We start from the raw sequence: 18,608 nt of genomic DNA, 5'->3' as shown, positions 1-18,608 counted from the left end.
TTTAACCTTTTGAGAAACTGTCAAACTAATTTCCACAGTGGCTGCACCATTTTGCATTCCTACAAGCAATGCACAAGGAATCTAATTTTCCACATCCTCACCAACACTTGTTTTTCATTTTTTTGACATAACGTTCAATAACTTTTTAAAATATTGCTAACTGACATAGTGGCATTCATTGAAACCACCATCATTTTTCCACTGGATTAGAGTTACACATCTGATGTAGCCTTATATATGTAGGTCTTTATACCAAGACCACACTGTCTTAATTATTATGTACCTTTATGATGTCTTGATATTTGGTAATAAGAGTGTTTCAGTTTTTTTTTTTTTTTCAATAATGTCTTGGCTATTTTAGAGTCTTTGTATTGCTATAAAAATGTAAGATTCACTTTGTTGGTTTTATGGTCTTCCCTCTACCACACACACCCATATAAAATCTGAAATTCTGAATGAGATTGCAGTCACTCTATAGATCAATTCAGGGAGAATTAATCTTAAGAAAAGTGAGAATTGCAAATCAGAAACATGGTATAACCATTTATTTAGGTCTTAATATTTTAGTAATGTTTCATCATTTTCAATATAGAGGCATATATTTCATTACATTCTCAGTTATTTGATTTTTTGTGCTATTACAAATGATACTGTTTTTGAGTATATTCTCTTTGATGATGGCATATAAAAATAAATGGACTTTTATGTATGTTAACCTTGCTAACTGTTAATCTTACTAAATTCACTCATTCCAATAATTTGTAGTTACAGATTATTTTGGATATCCTGTTTATACAATAATGTCATCTACGACTAGTGATAATTTTACTTCTTCCTTTCCAGTCTCTTTTTTCTTATAGTCATTAAAACCTACACTACACCATTGAATAGAAATGATGATGGGCCTTCTCATCTTACTCTTACTTCCAAACTTGGGGAAAATGTTTCATATTTTATCATTGTTATATTAGTTGTGGTGTTTGGTGTGGTTTTTTGTAGATACCATTTGACAGTTTAAAAAAATACTGTTTTTCTTGGTACCATTAATTTTCATTTTCTTTTTCTTTTCCTTTTTTTTTTTTTTTTTTTGAGACAGACTTTCACTCTGTCGCCCAGGCTGGAGTCCAGTGGCACAATCTCGGCTCACTGCAACCTCCGCCTCCTGGGTTCAAGCAATTTTCCTGCCTCAGCATCTCGAGCAGCTGGAACTTACAGGTAGGCACCACCATGCCCAGCTAATTTTTGTATTTTTAGTAGAGCTGGGGTTTCACCATATTGGCCAGTCTGGTCTCAAACTCCTGACCTCGTGATCCACCTGCCTCGGCCTCCCAATAATTTTCATTTTCTAAAGTGAATTTTAGGCATCAATTGAGTTGATTCGTATAGTCTGTATCATTGTTTTGTTGTTATTTATGTAGTGAGTTTTATTTTTTGAAAACATGAAACCAATTTTGCATTCCTGGAATAAATTCCAATTTGGTCACATACTACCTTTTACAGATAGCATAATTTTTAATTTAATATTTTAATACTAAAAGTTTTGCATTATGTTTATGAGAGATGTTGGCCTATATAGTTGTTCTTTCTCATAATGTTAGTTTGGTGTCATGTTTATGTTGACCTAATAGAATGATTTTTGAAGCATCCACTCTTTTTCTGTTCTTTGAAATTGTGTAAGATTGCTAGTAGTCAGTTTTTTATTTCTTCAATGTCTAAACTCCTATTATGCCCATCTAGTGAATTTTTCATTTCATATAATTTTCAGTTCTAGAATTTCTGTTTTGGAACTTTGGTTAATTTTTATATAGTTTCAATTTTTATGGTTTCCCTTTTTCTGTTGGATTCACTATTTGTCCCCTTACTGTGTTCAGATTTTGCTTTAAATCTTGAACATGTTTATAATAACTAATTCCCTCATCTTTGTCATTTCTGAATCTGTTTTATTACATGATTTTTCTCCTGATTATATACATCACATTTTCCTGCTCTTTTACATGCCTCATCATTTTGGGTTACCTACTTCTAGATTATCCTACTTCTAAGACATGGTCTCTCTAGGGGTTTGACTGAATTCCCAGGGTGTTCAACAAGCTTTCTTCACTCTGGCTTATTGGAATTTGAATATCTTTCATCCCTGTACAAGCTTCAGTGATTGTTTAGGATACAGTTTTCAATACACCTTCTTTCTTTGTTAGTTGCTCTTTCTCTAAACTTGTAGAGTCTTATGCCTAAACACACACAGCTTATTAACAGCAAAAAAAAAAAAAAAAAAAAAAAGTTTTCTCTACTCATTTCTATAGCTCTTTCTCTGTACAACTCTCTATTACTTTTTTTTTTTTTACAAGAACCCAAGTGTCAGGATGTACAGCTCTTTTCTTTCTAGTATACTGTTCCACAAATTTACACAAGGTTACATCAGTAACTTTGAACTCAAATCTCTGTTTTGTTCTCTCTGCAGTATTGCTGTGCTCTATGTGGGGCCCAATTTTTTGTGTCCATTTCCATTGATTTGTATCATATTCTTTTGCTGCCTGTCGTTCAATGCCCCCACTTTTATGGTTACTTACAGGAGGAAGACTAGTTTGGTACCAGTTACTCTATTAAGGCTAGAGGCAGAAGTCTTGGTATGTATATTTTGAAGCTATGTATTTTGCTCAGGAATATATACCAATTCTAAATTTAATCGTAAAACTTAGTTTCATAGTAAAACAAATTAAATTTGGTATTGGAATTGTTGAATAAAATTTCTCTTTATCTCTAGTTATAATTATTGCTTTAAAGTCTGCTTTTTTGTGTTGTAAATACTGGTATTGGTATATATTTATTGAATAAAATTTCTCTTTATTTCTAGTTATAATCTTGCTTTAAAGTCTGCTTTTTCTGTTGTTGTTAAACGTACCTCTGGGTTTTGGTTTTGGTTTTTGATTAGTGTTTGCACATTATATTCCCTTTTCCTTTTCCTTTTAATCCTTTGTCCTTTTATTTAAAATATGTTTTTTGTAAATAGTGTATAATTGGGTTTGATTTTTATTTCATCTTACAATATTTTTTTTAATTGGAGTTTGTAGCTTATTTGTATTTAATGACAACGACTTATAGAATTTGGTTTAAGTCTGCCTTCTTGCTATTTGTTTTCTGTTTGTCTCATTGTGGGGTTTTTTGTTTTTGGTTTTGGTTTTTTTGCCTTTATTCCTCTTTATTCTTTCTCATCTTTAGAGTTATAAGTGTTATAGTATTACATTTTCTTTTTTATTACTTTTCATTTATACAGGTTTAACATTCCTAATCCAAAAATCTAATATCCAAAATGCTTCAAAATCCAAAACATTTTCAGCACTGACATGATGCTGAAAGATAATGCTCAAAGGAAATAGTCATCTGAGCATTTTGGATTTCAGTTTAGGGATGCTTAACTAGTAAATATAATGCAAATATTCAAAAATCCAAAATAATCCAAAATTTAAAACACCTCTGGTCTCAAGAGTTCAGATAAGGGGTACTCAACATATATTATTCTTTTAGAAGTTACCTTAGATTACAATATGCAGCTTTGACTTATTGCAGTCTATCTTAAATTCATTAGTTTAACCAACCAATGCAAGGATCCCGCAACATTTTAATGCCATTTATCATCTTTTGCCCTTATTTATTTTGTCAGCTGTTTTACTTGTGCATATGTTAAAATGCTCCCAGACCTATTGTCTTCTTAGTTAGTAACTTTCTATCTATACTATATGGTACTCTGTTTCATTTTTGTACTCCTGTGCTTCCATTTGGATTTTTTTCTTCAGCTTAAAATTATTTCTTTAGTACTTCTGTGGTTCAAGTCTGCTTTTGCCCAGTTTTCTCAGCTTTTGTTGCCTGAAATGACTGTTTTACATTAATTTCTGAGAAATTATGGTGCAGAATTCTAGTTTGCCAAGTTTTTTTTAATTAAGTATGTCATTCCATTGTTTTCCAACTTTCATAGATTTTGTTGAAATATTTGCTGACAAATATATTGTTGCTTTGTGAAGGCAGTGCCTTTTTTCACTTAGCTGCCTTTCGTCTTTGCTTTTCAGATTAATTGTGTGATTTGCCTACATGTGGATTTGAGGGTTTTCTGAATGTGCTTTGCCATTGTTATTTTGTATTTATTCTACTTGGGTTTTACTGAGCTTTAATATGTAGGTAGATATCTTTTCATTTGGTTATGAAAATCATCAGTCATTACATCTTTCCCTATTATTTTCTCTCCTGTTTTTTTTTTTAGTGGCTCTAATTACCTATGTGTTACTATGTAATTTTTTTTGTACCTTTTTTCCTGTTTGGATTATTTTATTGTCTTATCTATAGATCACTAATATAGTCTTTTGTTACATCCAGTATGTTGTTAAGCACATCTGGTGATTTCTTGATTTCACACATGGCATTTTTTAGTTCTGGAATATTCCTTTGATTTTTAAAAATGGAATTCAATTTTTGGCAAAAATTTATCTTTTTATCGATTATCTAGATATGATGCTTTATATTCTTTAACATATTATGTCAGTTAAAGTCTGTATCTTATAACTACACTTGAATCGTATGCTGAAGATGTTTATTGTTTCCCGCCCCCACTCACCCAACTTAATTTTCAGAGAGAGAGTGAGAGAGAGAGAGAGAGAGAGAGTGTGTGTGTGTGTGTGTGTGTGTGTTTATGTGTATGTTAGCAGGTCTCATAATTTTTAAACTGATGCTACATATGTCTGAAATAGTATGGAGGCTGTGGGTGATGTTATCTTTATCTAAACTAGATTAAGCTCTGTTCAGAAGACAAATAGAATCTAGCATATTCATTTGATCTTATTGAAGCTTTTTTTTAATTGCATTTTAGGTTTGGAGGTACAGGTGAAGAACATGCAAGATTATTGCATAGGTACACACATGGCAGGGTGATTTACTGCCTTCCTCCCCTTCATCTATATCTGGCATTTTTTTAGGCTTTGTTAGGGCTGGTATCTTTTGGATTTGTCCTTATTCCAAGACATGTTCACCTAGAGCTTTGGCCCATTTTTTTTTTATCTTAAATCCTGACTTGTTTACTAGACTCTTTCTCTGTAACAGGGATTTGGCTCCAGCCTGTCTTCTCAGCACCATACAGCTTATTTGCCTCCTACCTGCTGTTTTCTGCCATTTCTTTTAGTGGTTGGGTGGTGTCTTATATTTCATAAGCAGGGGATGGATCAGCCAGTGAATTGAGGGGAATTTGTATGTAGATACATGGGTTCCTTCACTGGAGATCACTCCTTTATGGAGTTCTGTCTCTTGAATTCCATCTGCTTTGAAAATCCTGAACTACTTCTGCCTCTTAACTCCTCATAAGACTGCCACTTTATTCCTTCATTCTTGAGTTCCATTTTCTTATGCCATAATTTGGAAAATTGCCTCAGGAAAAAGTAAGATGTCTGTTGTGTGCATTCCTTCTCTTGAGGAATGAAACCTCTAAGACCTGCCTGTATTGATTGTTTTCATCATACAGGGAAACAGCTACTGCACCTAGGCCTGAAGAGAAGTGTAGAGGAGTTGGTACTAGAACTTTGAGAGAGAAGATAATAAAGGGCAACTTTGAAAGAAGTGCCATCTTTGGTCAACTGATACAAGTATCCCAAGGTAATCTCACATTCAACTCTAACCAGGAATCCCCTCAGCTAGAAGCCAGAAGGCAAGAAAGCACATTAATGTATTCCATACAAGTTGACTTAGCAGGAAAAGCTTGTAGAGTTGTTTTTGAGGGAAAAGTAGAAGATATCTGGCACAGTTCACACCTTCATTCCTTAGCATGTGCTCTCTTCCTTCCTTTGAGGAGAAGGTTTGTGTTCCTAGCAAAGGAGACACATGAAATCCCATTAGTTACTGTATCATTATAGGGTAATGTCAGTTCAGCAATACTTTTCCTGAAATCTAAAATGCTAGGTACCACCAGTGTTCTTCACATAAAGAATATGAGACAATGTCAAGTCCAACTTGACATAGTAAAGTATAAAAATGGAGAAAAAACTGCTCAAGTCTCATCTCTGCCTCAATAGTTAGTCATGAAAGTTGGTTAGTACAGCTGCATTCTTCCACTATCCTTTGCATGTTCCCTTTTACTCTCTGCCATTACTTTGGATGGGTAGCATTATTTATCTGGTGGTATACTCCATATCTCACTTCTGTAAAATTTGATGTTCTTGAATTTTGGTGAATTTCACAGTTTTTCATTGACCAATACTACTGAGGATAAAGAGCTAACAGATGCCCCACTGAATTTCTTGGGTTCCAAATATAGCATTACCTATTGTGTAGTCATTTCCCAGTTCAATAGAAGGCACTGAATTTCCCCCTTTTCATCAAAATCAGTCACCCTGCTCAGTACAGTGGTCCTTTACGTGCTTGTTGGTTCAGCTGTATGAAGAACTCCTAAATGGTCAAAAGGTAGTCTCAGCCATTTCCTCAGTTTTCTGGTACAAGTCAAAGTTCCTGGTAGAAGAATACCTCACTGAGCACTGGGACCTTAAAACTGACCAGGATAAGATTTAATGGATGAGAAGTGAAAAAAAAAAAATCTTCCAAGTGAGACATTTAATGAGAAGGGTCCCTTTTACTCCTTGGTAGTTTTGAAGAGAGGAAGGGCTCCTTCAAAACTGCTGAAGAGGCATTCTGGTTGCCCATGTATGTTTTTAATTGTACATTGATAACTTTTCTTCCCCTTTGTTCTCTGTCTGGGATCATCATCATCAAAAGAATCTAGGTAATAATCATAATCTTTATTGTTTATGTAGCAACTAAGTGCCACAGCCATTTGACCTCACAACATCTTGCCCTCCACTGCATTTCATCCTATGCTACCATTGTATAGGTGATCAGTCAGAATGGTGGGAAAAATTATAGACAGATGCAAACCTTCTTGGAAAGCTAAAAGGTTTTGCAAAAGCCTCAGGAGAGAGTTATGGCTGAAAGTAGCCTAATCCTCTTACGTTGAGCTAATAGCAAAGAGCAAATAACAAGGGAATGTAGAGGAGTTTATTTAAATAGCTTGTCCTAAGACCGACCTTTGATCATCTGGTGCAGAACTGCTGTCTACTGGAGGGGTCGGCAATGTTCATTACCCACTAATGGTGTTTACTCGAGACCTTTGTCATTAAATCTGTACTAAATAAATGTGGAGCCTCCCTGGCTGATCGGGGCAACACGGCAGGACGTGTTCTTTGGCAGTGCCAAAGCAGAGCAAAAGCTTCATTGTCAGCTAAAAACCTGTGTCAGAGTAATTTTTCATCTGTCACTTGGCCAGAGTCTGCCAGCCAGAATCAACATCATTGATGACAAGTTGAGTAATAGCGATGCTAATACCTCCCATAGATTTCCCATGTCCTGTTATCCTTGTATTCCTTGAATATAAACAACCCAGTCCCAGAATCCTATTTTGAGGGTCTATTTTCTGGGGCTATTTCTGATACAATTACTGTATCTGAGTCCCAGCAGGAAACAGATGGCATACTCAATTAAAAGGAGGTTTTAATAAAAGGACTATTTAAAAAGCTATGGTCAGAGTACAGAGAAACTGCAAGGGATGGTATAAGTGGTACCCTGGAGTTGCTAACAGCAAAAGTACTACCCTCCCTAGGTTTAAAGAGAGACATGGAAGGGAAGATTACCAGAATCACTCAGAAGGAAAAAGTTTCCAGAGTGCCACCTTGAGGTAATCTGGGTTCTTTGGTTGAGAGGCATAGCCATCCTGAGTCTACTCCAAAGGAGGGAGTCGGGAATCTCTTAAGTTCCTCACAGCTCTGACCAGGGTTCCCCAGTGGCAGGACATAATGAAAAGCCAAAGGGCAGGGAAGACCTTTGATATAGGTGGTACAGGTGAGCCTCCTAGGGCAGAGGGCAAGGTGTAAGATATTAGACAATTCATAGCCACACCAAATCTATGAAGAGTTTCAAGAATGTGTTTGGCATTTTCTTTAAGAAGAAGGAAAATATAATCGGCTAAGAGATTTCCTCAGATCAGAACTAAAGGTCTGATCAGCTCTTGAAAGGACAAAGCAAGGGCTTTTGAGAAGTTTACATCTTGGTTCTACATATTCCTTCAGGGGAAGAGTGACTTTCGTAAGCATCTTAGCCATCCTATAGTTCACACAAGTAACTAAGAAATATTTCAGTGCTTACTGTGTGCTGTTTCCAAAATAACAAATATCCAGGCTTGTTTATATTTATCAAATTTATTAAATAGTTTTATTAACCAATCTATATAGGCATTATATTTAACATTCAACATAATAATAAATATTTTGGGATAAATAAGTGAAACCATTTTAGCCCCTAGGGCTTACAAAAAAGAATCTTAAAGATCCATATTTATAATCTTAAGAATAATAGTTACAATAGGTAGCAAACCATACATTCAACAATAAATATAAAATTTAAATATTTAAATAAATAGAGGGCCTGATATGTATTAAATGAGAAGCACTTAATTATCAAGTCAGTGTTGAGATGATGCTTTGACAAAAGGTAATCCATCCATTCAGAAATTCTATAATGGTTGCTGTGTCATCATCATATTCACATGTGAATGTTGTTTCAGATCCCTATAAAAGAAAAATTTTAATTTTTTAAAGTACAAAGTAGTTTACCTTATACATAGTTATTCCCTATTGAAGTCTTATAGGCCTGTCACCTTTATTTTCAAGCTTACCAAACATATTATTCATATTTTCTTGAAATGATCAAAATGATGTGCTAAAATTATCTATTTTGTTATGATAGCAAATGATAGTAACATAGAAGTTGAGATTTTCCTCATTTGTTAATTCAGTCAATGAACACAAAAAAATTTTCCCGAATTGGGTGCAAATAAACGTTTAAATAAAAACAGATCTAGACAAATATTAAACGCTGCATGTGAAATAAACTTGACCACTTTTCCTCTGAGTATATATCTATATCTATGTAAGTTAAATATATCAATTGATATGCACATTATACTTTCTTCTTTTCTAAATCTTGATTAAGAATCTCCTATTTTTCTACTTAAGTGAATCTCCTTATATTTTCCCCAAAGCAGAAGAGAACTAGCCCAGAGTAAGCTAGTTGCTTCTGTTTGGGAGAAATTTGAAAAACAGCTTCATAAATACTTACACTTACCCCCACCCCATCATAGTATCAATGCAGGTGAATTTACCAACTTTTAAAAGTTTAAACATTATAAATTTTGTTCTATGGACTGGCTTTTTAGAAATTAGGCTTCTCTGCTGAAAGGAGCTATTTAATGCTGCCTCTAGTTGACAAGCAAAGAAGGAAATATTTTGATATATAGTGAGATTTAAAAGAGAGCTTTTCAAATTTGAAGTGATTCCTACCCCTGGAACAAAAAACAAGTGAGATTAGAGTATTCCCTTTAAATAAGTATTCTCTTTAAATAAACTGTTATAGTGTTATATACCCAATTAAGCATAATTATTTAAATATAATATCTTGATTTTTTTATTTTTAAAAGTATTTGACTTTTGAAACACAGTTTTCATATTTTCGTCTTAAATTTGTATCAAGAGTTGAGTGAATTGTCTGATGTTAATGATTTTAGAATAAACCTCTTGACTTAGATAAGGGACTAAATCTGTCAATGTCCAGATGACAGTTATCTCAATGTATTTTTTTTAATTCAACTGAAACAGTCCACTAATAAGTGACTCATTTGGAAACAACTGGAGTTACTTTTAGAAATGTGTTTCTGCTACTATAATTACGCTGTTTAGGATACCTATTAACTCATGAATTTTGTATCTTAGTAGATGGAATATGAAAAGGGAGAAGTGAATCTGTTTTACATCACCTTAGTCCCTTGCATGTTTTATGCTTCCTGTGCATTTACAAATACTTAAGGTTCTGAAAGTGGGGATTGCCTCTAAAAAGGTTGTTGTTTTTCTAGTCCACTGGCAATTTTAATGGCTGCATTTTTTTTTTTTTAAGAAAAATCTCTTAAGAGTAGTCCTCCCATCAAATGATAGGGAAACCATTTGAAAAGCCTTTCAGGTAATCAGTATTGGCTTTTTCCAGTAATGTTCTAAAGGAATTGAAAAATATATAACGAAATCTGTCTGCTTTCTGTGAAATTCAATTCAGTACCTTCTCTCAGTTTTGTGTTAATGTGAGAGGTAATGGAGTTTGGGATGAGACTTGTCCTTTAGTGGATGGTAGGTGCAAACTCTCTACTCCCCAGTTTATTATCTGACATTAGAAATGATTCATGTTCACAGTGTACTTAAAATGTAGGCCAATTACATGCATGGGTACTTTACAGATACCAAAAATGTTATGTCACTTAAAAATGTGATACTTTTCCTCTTCCATTTTTTTTTTTTCCACGAGAGCAAATAAAGTAATGCCTTACCTTTAGTTCCAGAACTAGTACGTTGATATTGCTGATTATATCCCTGGTATCTCTTAAGTGAAAGTTTTTGCTTTGAGCTAAATTTAGCACTTCCTCCAGAGGTTTGAGTTCTTCTTCTAGACACTGAAGATGTTTCAGTTCTGTGGCCTAGAATAATAATTATCATCAGCTTAGTTTACACAGAGGTCAGAATCAGAAACTAATCTCTAATTTATTTTATTTGGAGTTGCAGTATGTAGTTTTTACCATTCTCTCTGTTCTCAGTATCACTGTAAAGATGGACAAGTAGAGTTTAAATTATAAAACTGGAAAACTAGGGCTCAAGTACCTATGACTAGCATTAAGTGATAGTCACTCCATTAGTTTTAGCTTAATTTGGCTTTGCAGCATTTCTGCATCTAAATGCAAATTACAGATGTAGGCTGATTACTTTTCCAGTCCGCATAGAAATCATTAAAACAAATCAGTCAGAATGTGGAAGTATAAAAATCACATTCTGTGATTCTAATATTTGATAATCTAAGAGTTAAGAATCACAGAATGTTAAGATACTGAAGGAGCTCTTGGATGCTATCTATCACGATCCCAACATTTTATATTAGGTAACTATAATCATGTAGTAGTGGTTCTCAATATAGCCTGGAGCAAGATACATTTAAGTGTGACTTAAATATATACTTTTCTACAATCACTACATTAAGATGCATTTAAAAAATATTTGTCCTAATGAAATTAAAGATTATAGTATTTTTGAAAGACTTTTGGACAGGCCTCTTGATTCTATATTATATATAATATTTTGTGATTATATGGTATAATTTAAAAGAATTTTCTCCAAAATAGGCCCATTTATGTCTCACAGCCATCTTTTTGAAGTAGGCAGTGAAGTCTCATCTTCATTTTATAAATAAGGAAACTAAATCTCAGCATTTGGCCACAAAAATAGGTTGAGCCAGAATTAGATTTCAGTTCTTTCTCATGATAGCATTAACATAGCATCCATGGAATCAAATGTTTTTTGTTAATTTCCAAAATCTTTTGTAAATATGCAGTGAAAGTTAAATGAACAAATGAATAGAGTTTTTCATTACTTTTGGTTTCAAACTATTAGATTTCAGTGAATTCTACCACCCCCTAAATTATGCACATAATCTCATCTTTCTAACAATCTCTACTGGGAATGGTAGGACTAGAAAATACAGATCCCCTCGTATGTCCATCTATTGCTCTTTCAATTCACCACTACACATTCTACAAATTCAGGGCTTCAGTTTTTGGCATGAACTAGTGTCTTTTATGTTGCTGGAGTTGTGTTATGTGGCTCTGATTAAACCAGAGAAACATCTGTAAGCTGTCTCCTTTACATCTTTCAGAATAGTAGTTTGGAGCACATTTCCCTTGAATTAATAGAATTTGGTCAATGGGATTGCATCTGTGTCCCTTTAAATCCTATTATTTTCTGGGCTTGCATTCACCCTGGCACAAGCCCTTTCTGACACCAAATTTTGTTTGTTCTCTCTTAACTGGCACAACTATTAGGAAGCTTTACACACCTAATGTAGCCTAGGAGCTTGGATGATTGTGCTTATGCTCTATCTGAATCCAAAAACAACCAAATGAAGCTTTTAATCTTAGAAAATAAGTCATATAGCATTATAAGTCTCAAGTTCTATTGATAAAAAGAGATATTTAAGTCCAAAATTTTACTTTGTATTTCCCAATGAGAATTTGATCTTTGATACTACTAATAATAGCTAATACTTGCATAGTATTTATCGTATGCCGGACACGGTTCTGAGTGCTTTACATTTACTTACTAATCCTCACAAAACTATATTAAGTATATACAATTATTCATTTAGGTAGACATGAAACTAAATCACAAAGAGAGTGGGTAATTTACCAAAGCTCATGAAAGCTAGGATATGGCAGAGCTGAGATTTCACTTCAGGTATCTGGCTCAGAGTCTATGCTATTAGTTAGTGTTATGCTGCCTCTCAAACACTTAGGAATCTTTCCTAAAACAAGAAAAGATTTTTTTAAAGTGGGCTCCTTGGAAATAGATTTTGATATTTTACATACTAAAATGACATAATCAAATATTTAGAGTTTTATATTTTTAAATAAAACCATAAATCATTTTTGTTTAAAATTGTCCTATCAATAAAGTGAGAATATTATTTTTATGTTTTCTTCCTACTGTCACCAACACACAAATATATATAAAAATACAGGTAAACCATTTTAATAGAGCCTTCATTATCAAACTTGGGTTCTCAAACAGAAATTAAAGTTACTGTTTTCCTCAGATAAGGTGCTATTAATCCCATCTGTGCAAATGTTCACATTACTTTGAATTTTATTAAAACATACATTGAATGTAGAAAATTGTACTTACCTTCTTGGGCATGTAAAACTTAAATGTGAGCATCCTGGTGAGTTTGGGATTCTTGTAATTCTAAGAAAGTATAATACATTGTTATTAAGAAGTGAACTCCATCTAGATTACTAAATGTAATAATTTTAGTAAGGAAGGAAATATACTTACATTAATTCCATTCAAAAGCATCTGTAAGTCCAGCAGTAAATGCTCCAGTTGTAGCTGTGTTTTCTTTGTAGAACTTGAAGTAGGTGCACTGTTTGTGATGAGTGCAAGACTTAGTGCAATGCAAGACAGGAGTTGCATCCTGTACATTGTGGCAGTAGTTGAGGTTACTGTGAGTAGTGATTAAAGAGAGCGATAGGGAACTCTTGAACAAGAGATGCAATTTATACTGTTAATTCTGGAAAAATATTATGGGGGTGTCAAAATGTTTTACATATTACACATATTTTCAAAGACTTTACCTGTCTGAAAAAACATTACCTTCATTTTTCCTCTTCTGATGACTCTTTGGAATTTCTTTAAACCTCCGAAGACTGACTGAATGGATGTAGGTGAAATCCCTCTTGGTTACATTAGCCCACACTTAGGTAATAGTTCTAATTCATGCAATTAACGCCTTCTGTATGAAACAGTTTTTCCTCCTTTCTTTAAGGGGGTGGGGATACAAAAGTAACTCATGAAAATTTTCTCTTTTTCATAAAACTACACTGAGCATGTGAGTAGCGTATTGTGGTGGACAAGAGCAAGAGTAAATAGATGAAAAGAATAAATGTTTAGATTTGTTGATTAAACAGGAAGTATATTGGTTTCCTGTTTCAGAATGGTTTTACCTTTTTATCTACACAATGAGCTAATTGCATACAATAAGATAGATTTCTTCTTACATGTCAGCTAGAGAAATATTAAGATTAGACTATATAAAATGCTTACTAAGCTTGAGGTACTGTTTTATGCTGTTTTAATTTTAAAATGTTTATATATCTGTTTAAGTCTCTTAATGTCTATTGTACATTTTTTAAAGGGTGAGATAAATACTTAGAAAAAGGTTTGTATTCAAGGATACTGATGCTAGTTTTATAGTAGACTTTATATGTGTTATGTGTAAACCAGTCCATGTTTCTCATTTTTATGTCTTTACTTCTTTAATGGATTTTGATTTATCCTCTAAATTACCTGGGATACTATGAGTGTAACAATAATAATTATGAAATATGATCATATTTCTTTTAGTCAGCATACTAGGACATTTAGGATATGTGTTCATTCATCTTCAGTACAGTGCACAGACTGGCTGAACAATGGTACGGGTATATACTTCTAATTTAACCTGGGGACACAAGCTTCCATTCTACTACTTTACTACTTTATTTATTTATTACCTGGTCTTTTTTTTTTTTTTTTTAAGATGGTATTGCCTGTGTTTTTGTTGTTTTTTTTTAAGACAATATTGTCTGGTCTTTAAACAGACATTTACTGGCACCTATTATGCCGTCAGGTACATAGAAAAAGAGAAAAGAGAACAGTGTACAGGCAAGCACTTAGTCTAATTTAGGTCTTGCAGACTTGTGAAGTGCTGGCTCCTATTTTGCAGATTAGAAAACTGAGGCTCAGTGAAGTTAAGGAATTTGCTCTAGGGCACTTAGCCCTTACTGCTGGTAAGGGGCAGAACAAGGATTTGAAAAGAGAATGTTCTGACTCCAAAAATCCACTCTCTTACCATTTGTATTTTCTCAAAGACCCTGATTTGTAATAGGGAAGATATGTACATACACAAGTGTAATCCTGGGTGAAAGATAATTGCTGTCTCAAGGGAGGTGGATATAAGGAATTTTCAATAAGGAACGATTACTTTAAACTGGATTTTGAGGAGGGTGCATAGGCAGGAATGATTAAAGCATTCTAAGGAACAGTCAATTGTAATCTTTTACAAAAAACAGAGAAAAATGGGTTAATAAGAGTTTTCTATGCATTAGGTAATGTTTGGAGAATATAAAACAAATTTAAAGATAAAGATTATAGTCCCTCAAGTAGAAAAAAAATGAAGAAAAGGTCAGATTAGGGCCAATTATAAACATTTGGTTGCGAAAAAATGCAAAATGTCTGTACATTTCAGATCAAAATCACATTAGCACTATTATAAGGGGAAGGTTATTTGGTAGTCATTTATTTACTATAATAAAGATGTCATTTATTTAACATAATAAAATACAGCTTTATTAAACTTGTTTTGCTTCTCTAAAGAGTTTCAGTGTCTAATCCCAGCATCATCACTCAGGCTTTACCCTTCCAAAATGGAAGAATTCAGGCCCACACATTTTCCTATGTGGGGGCTTTTCCAATAATGTCTTTGATGTTCTCCAGTCTTGATATTTATATTTCTCTGGCTATTTCCATTAGAAAATGGGACAGTATATGGCTGTATTTCTGGGACCCTGTAGAAAATTGAATTCATGGATACCTAGTTTATCTCTGTTATTGCACAGTAGACACCATTATAGAAGTTGGATTTTTAATTTCTTTCTTGAAATATGTGGGGAGAAAGCCACATTCACTGTGACATACTTTCGCTTTCTCACGTCTGACACATCAGCTGGCTTTTCTGGGTGTAGTGGCAGTAAAGTCAGTAGTGGATTGCTGACTACCACATGTGTCATGTCATACCCCTGCTTCTCCTTCTACTATGCAGAATTTTACTATTCAACAAGAAGTTTAGTTGCTTAGTATTGTTTGTGACTCAGCCTCTTAGATTCAAGAGTAGCCCAAGTCCTTTAAAAAGGGCAGCCCAAGTCCCTGAAGCTGCCTACCAAAGAGGTTACTCACTCTGTTGCACATATTGTCTATCCATCAAAGCTGACTTTCAGTGACTCTGCTTCCAATAAATTTATTGTTTCTGATCCTCTTTCACAGTTTTGTAAAACTTTAATTTGGTCTGTAGCTTGATACGTATATTAATTCATCTCTTTTCAGTTTCTGTAAAAGCCTCTTGGCTTTTCAAGATTCAGTTCTGTTTCTTTGAAATTAGGAACATATTGTTGGAAAATTTCCACACCATCCAGAGATAATTCAGCTAGAAGCTCTGTGTTTACCGTGAAAATCTGAATGACCTTGGGCATAGGTTGGTGATGCATTTGTCTTTATCAGCCATATGGCCCTCCATTATGTGATACCACTTTTGTAAATCTGTTCATGATCACAATTATGTCTCTGTGGTGTGTGCTTTTCCATGTGGCAAATTTTCACAATGTTCATAACCTTTTTGGATTGAAGAATTATTTCAAATTTAGTGTTTTATATAGTCAAATTTACTGATAGGAAACTTGACATCTACAGAGGTTAAGGTGACTTACCCAGTATCACAATCTTAATTATTGGTGAGGTTAGAGTAAAAACTCAAAGCCTTCCTGACCCCTCATAATCTCATCTTTTTCCAGTGTAAAATAGTGATGCTAAATTCTGGACCCATTAGACTACATAGAGTCAGGTGAATGAGATTGTGCCCACTATTCCATCTTACTTCACTCTATCAGTGATAGATAATGAGTCAGGGAAGGCATCATCCGTCTTCACTAAAACAACACTTTGAGTAGCCTTAGGATTTCTAAGAATGTGGAGCAGCTGAATTCACACAGTAGCTCCAAATGCTGAGTTTTGCTCATGTTTTTGACTCTCTTTCTGGGGTCTTTTAAAAGCACCAGAACACTTGATGTTTTTTAACATTTCTCTCATATCTAAAGTTAGGCAATGATTGTATCCCATTGTGGATTTAAGCTGCACTGTGCTCTTCAGAGTGCAGTGTTCTAAGGCTAACATGGAAATATCACACTAGGCAATTGTCTGCATTGGCAGCCAAGAGATACCTTACTACTTAAATGTGATGATAAGGGGAGAATCTTCAAAACCTTTGGAAATTTACTTTTTGTGTAAATATAAGACCCCTATGACAAGTCACACAGTAGTTACTACAGGTAGAATATGATAGATAGTATTCTGACAGTAACAGTAACAGATTTGCAAAGCACAAGTTTATAAAGCACTTTCACATCTATTTATCTCATTTCACATCTTTTAATCTAAATTCACCACAAAATAGTTAAGGAAAGAAACATGTGCTTCATATTGCAGAACTTTTTTCTTCATACATTAAGAATTAAGCCTTACAACTTACAGATAAATATTAGCTTTCTCCTCTGCCAAGATAAATTCTTTTGTTAAAATTTTGTGAAAATAAAGTTATTATTTGCAGTCATTTAAGCTTATCTACATCTAATTGTTTTTCCTATTTTATTTCTAAGTTCTCTGTCAACAGTTTATTGTTTTCTCCTATAGTGGCTTTGGGTATACCACTGACAGAGAGTACATTGTTCATCCTTCCTAAATAGTATGCATATTTTATTCTGACCTGATTTTTTTATTTTAAAATTTATAACATTGTCTAATTATAAAACAATGCGTATTTATTATAGAAAATTTGGATAATACACAGAATCTAAAAAACATCAGAAATAAAAATTAACTGTAATCTAATCAGCTAGAGATAACCATTGTTAGCACATTTTACTTCACACTTCTGCAGATCAAGGGTGAACAATTTACTACGGAAAACAGTAATGCTAGAGAATAGGAGGAAGTCAAGCAAATCAGCACATCTACAGGACCCACTCCATGTAACCCATGGAGATAAGGGGAGGGGCCAGCCTCTGCAAATGAGTTGGATCTATAGTTCTCGTTACTGGGAAGAGAGGGAAAGCTTTTCTATCACCTCATGGTAACTGCATTTTTTTTTTACTAGTAGAGCTTCTAGAAGTTGTTACATAGGTGGCTAATTTTAGAGTCATTTGCCTCATATAATAATTTTTAAATGTATGAATATGCACCTCATTCTTAATTCTCTTCTCTATCCTTGACCTGTATCAGGCTAGTTGCACAATACTGAACAAACAACTCTGGACTCCTCACTGGATGATATTAGGATTCCTGTAGAGTTCATTTCACCCCTTAGGCCAAGTCTGTTAGCAGATGAACCTGCTCAGACCTTCTGTTCCTTAAAGGGTTGGATCTTCTGTCTCCTACAGTTTAGACTAATAGGGTAGAATATACTTTAATTATTTAATGTCATTTCTCAATGAGGATAACTTGGGAGTACAGCTTACACTTGTAAGGGGTGAAGTAATACAGTGCTTTCCTGCTAGTTGTCCCTGCACTCTAGAATAAAGAACAGCCAATTAATCAGAAAAAAAAAAAAAAAAAAAAAAAAAAAGCTCCACATTCATCCCAGGCTTATCTAAGTCCATTGCTACAGGGGCAGCTATGACACACTGAATTACTTGGAACTTCCTAAATACCTCACTTTCTTTAGTCTCAAAGAGATTTTTTTTTTAAAGTTATCCCCTTATTCCTGTTGTAGAGAATGCTGATTTCCTCTAATTTAATCTTTCCCTCCTTTCTACTTATAATAAGAAGTCTGATTTTTAGCTGGACATACTGCTGCTCTCCAGTAAAGACCACATTCTCTAGTTTCACTTGGCAGTGAGGTGTGGCCATGCAGATTTAATGGCTAGAACTCTAGTGGCTTTTCAGTACCTTGAGGACAGGGGACTGCACTCTAGGGATGATAGGGCTGAGAGCTAGGATACAGATAACTTCGTCAAGCTACCAAATCAACTCTGATTGCCTACTTTTGAATTCTTTTATGTAAGAGGGAAACAACCATATCTTATTTAAGCCACTGTTGTTTTGGGTTTCTCATACAACTACACTCTGAGTATATTGGGCCATTCTTCCTAGAAAGTTCTATTTGTATTGTAAATGCAAAATATTTAAGGAACATTATTA

General features: G+C 34.0%; 1 protein-coding gene across 1 annotated transcript; it reads right to left on the bottom strand.

The window, feature by feature from the left end:
• Window positions 1–8,477: 8,477 nt before the first annotated feature.
• IL2 (interleukin 2) lies at window positions 8,478–13,085 on the bottom strand. The gene is given in 4 exon segments (NM_001308532.1): window positions 8,478–8,588; window positions 10,391–10,537; window positions 12,789–12,848; window positions 12,939–13,085. Coding segments are annotated over 4 exon segments (465 nt in total).
• Between the last annotated feature and the right edge of the window lie 5,523 nt (window positions 13,086–18,608).

This window comes from Aotus nancymaae, unplaced genomic scaffold (assembly GCF_030222135.1).
Source record: "Aotus nancymaae isolate 86718 unplaced genomic scaffold, 86718_ANA_hifiasm-v0.15.2.pri h1tg000033l, whole genome shotgun sequence".
Lineage (NCBI taxonomy): Eukaryota > Metazoa > Chordata > Mammalia > Primates > Aotidae > Aotus > Aotus nancymaae.
The sequence above is the reverse complement of the archived record's forward strand: the minus strand, read 5'-3'. Positions and strand labels throughout refer to the sequence as shown.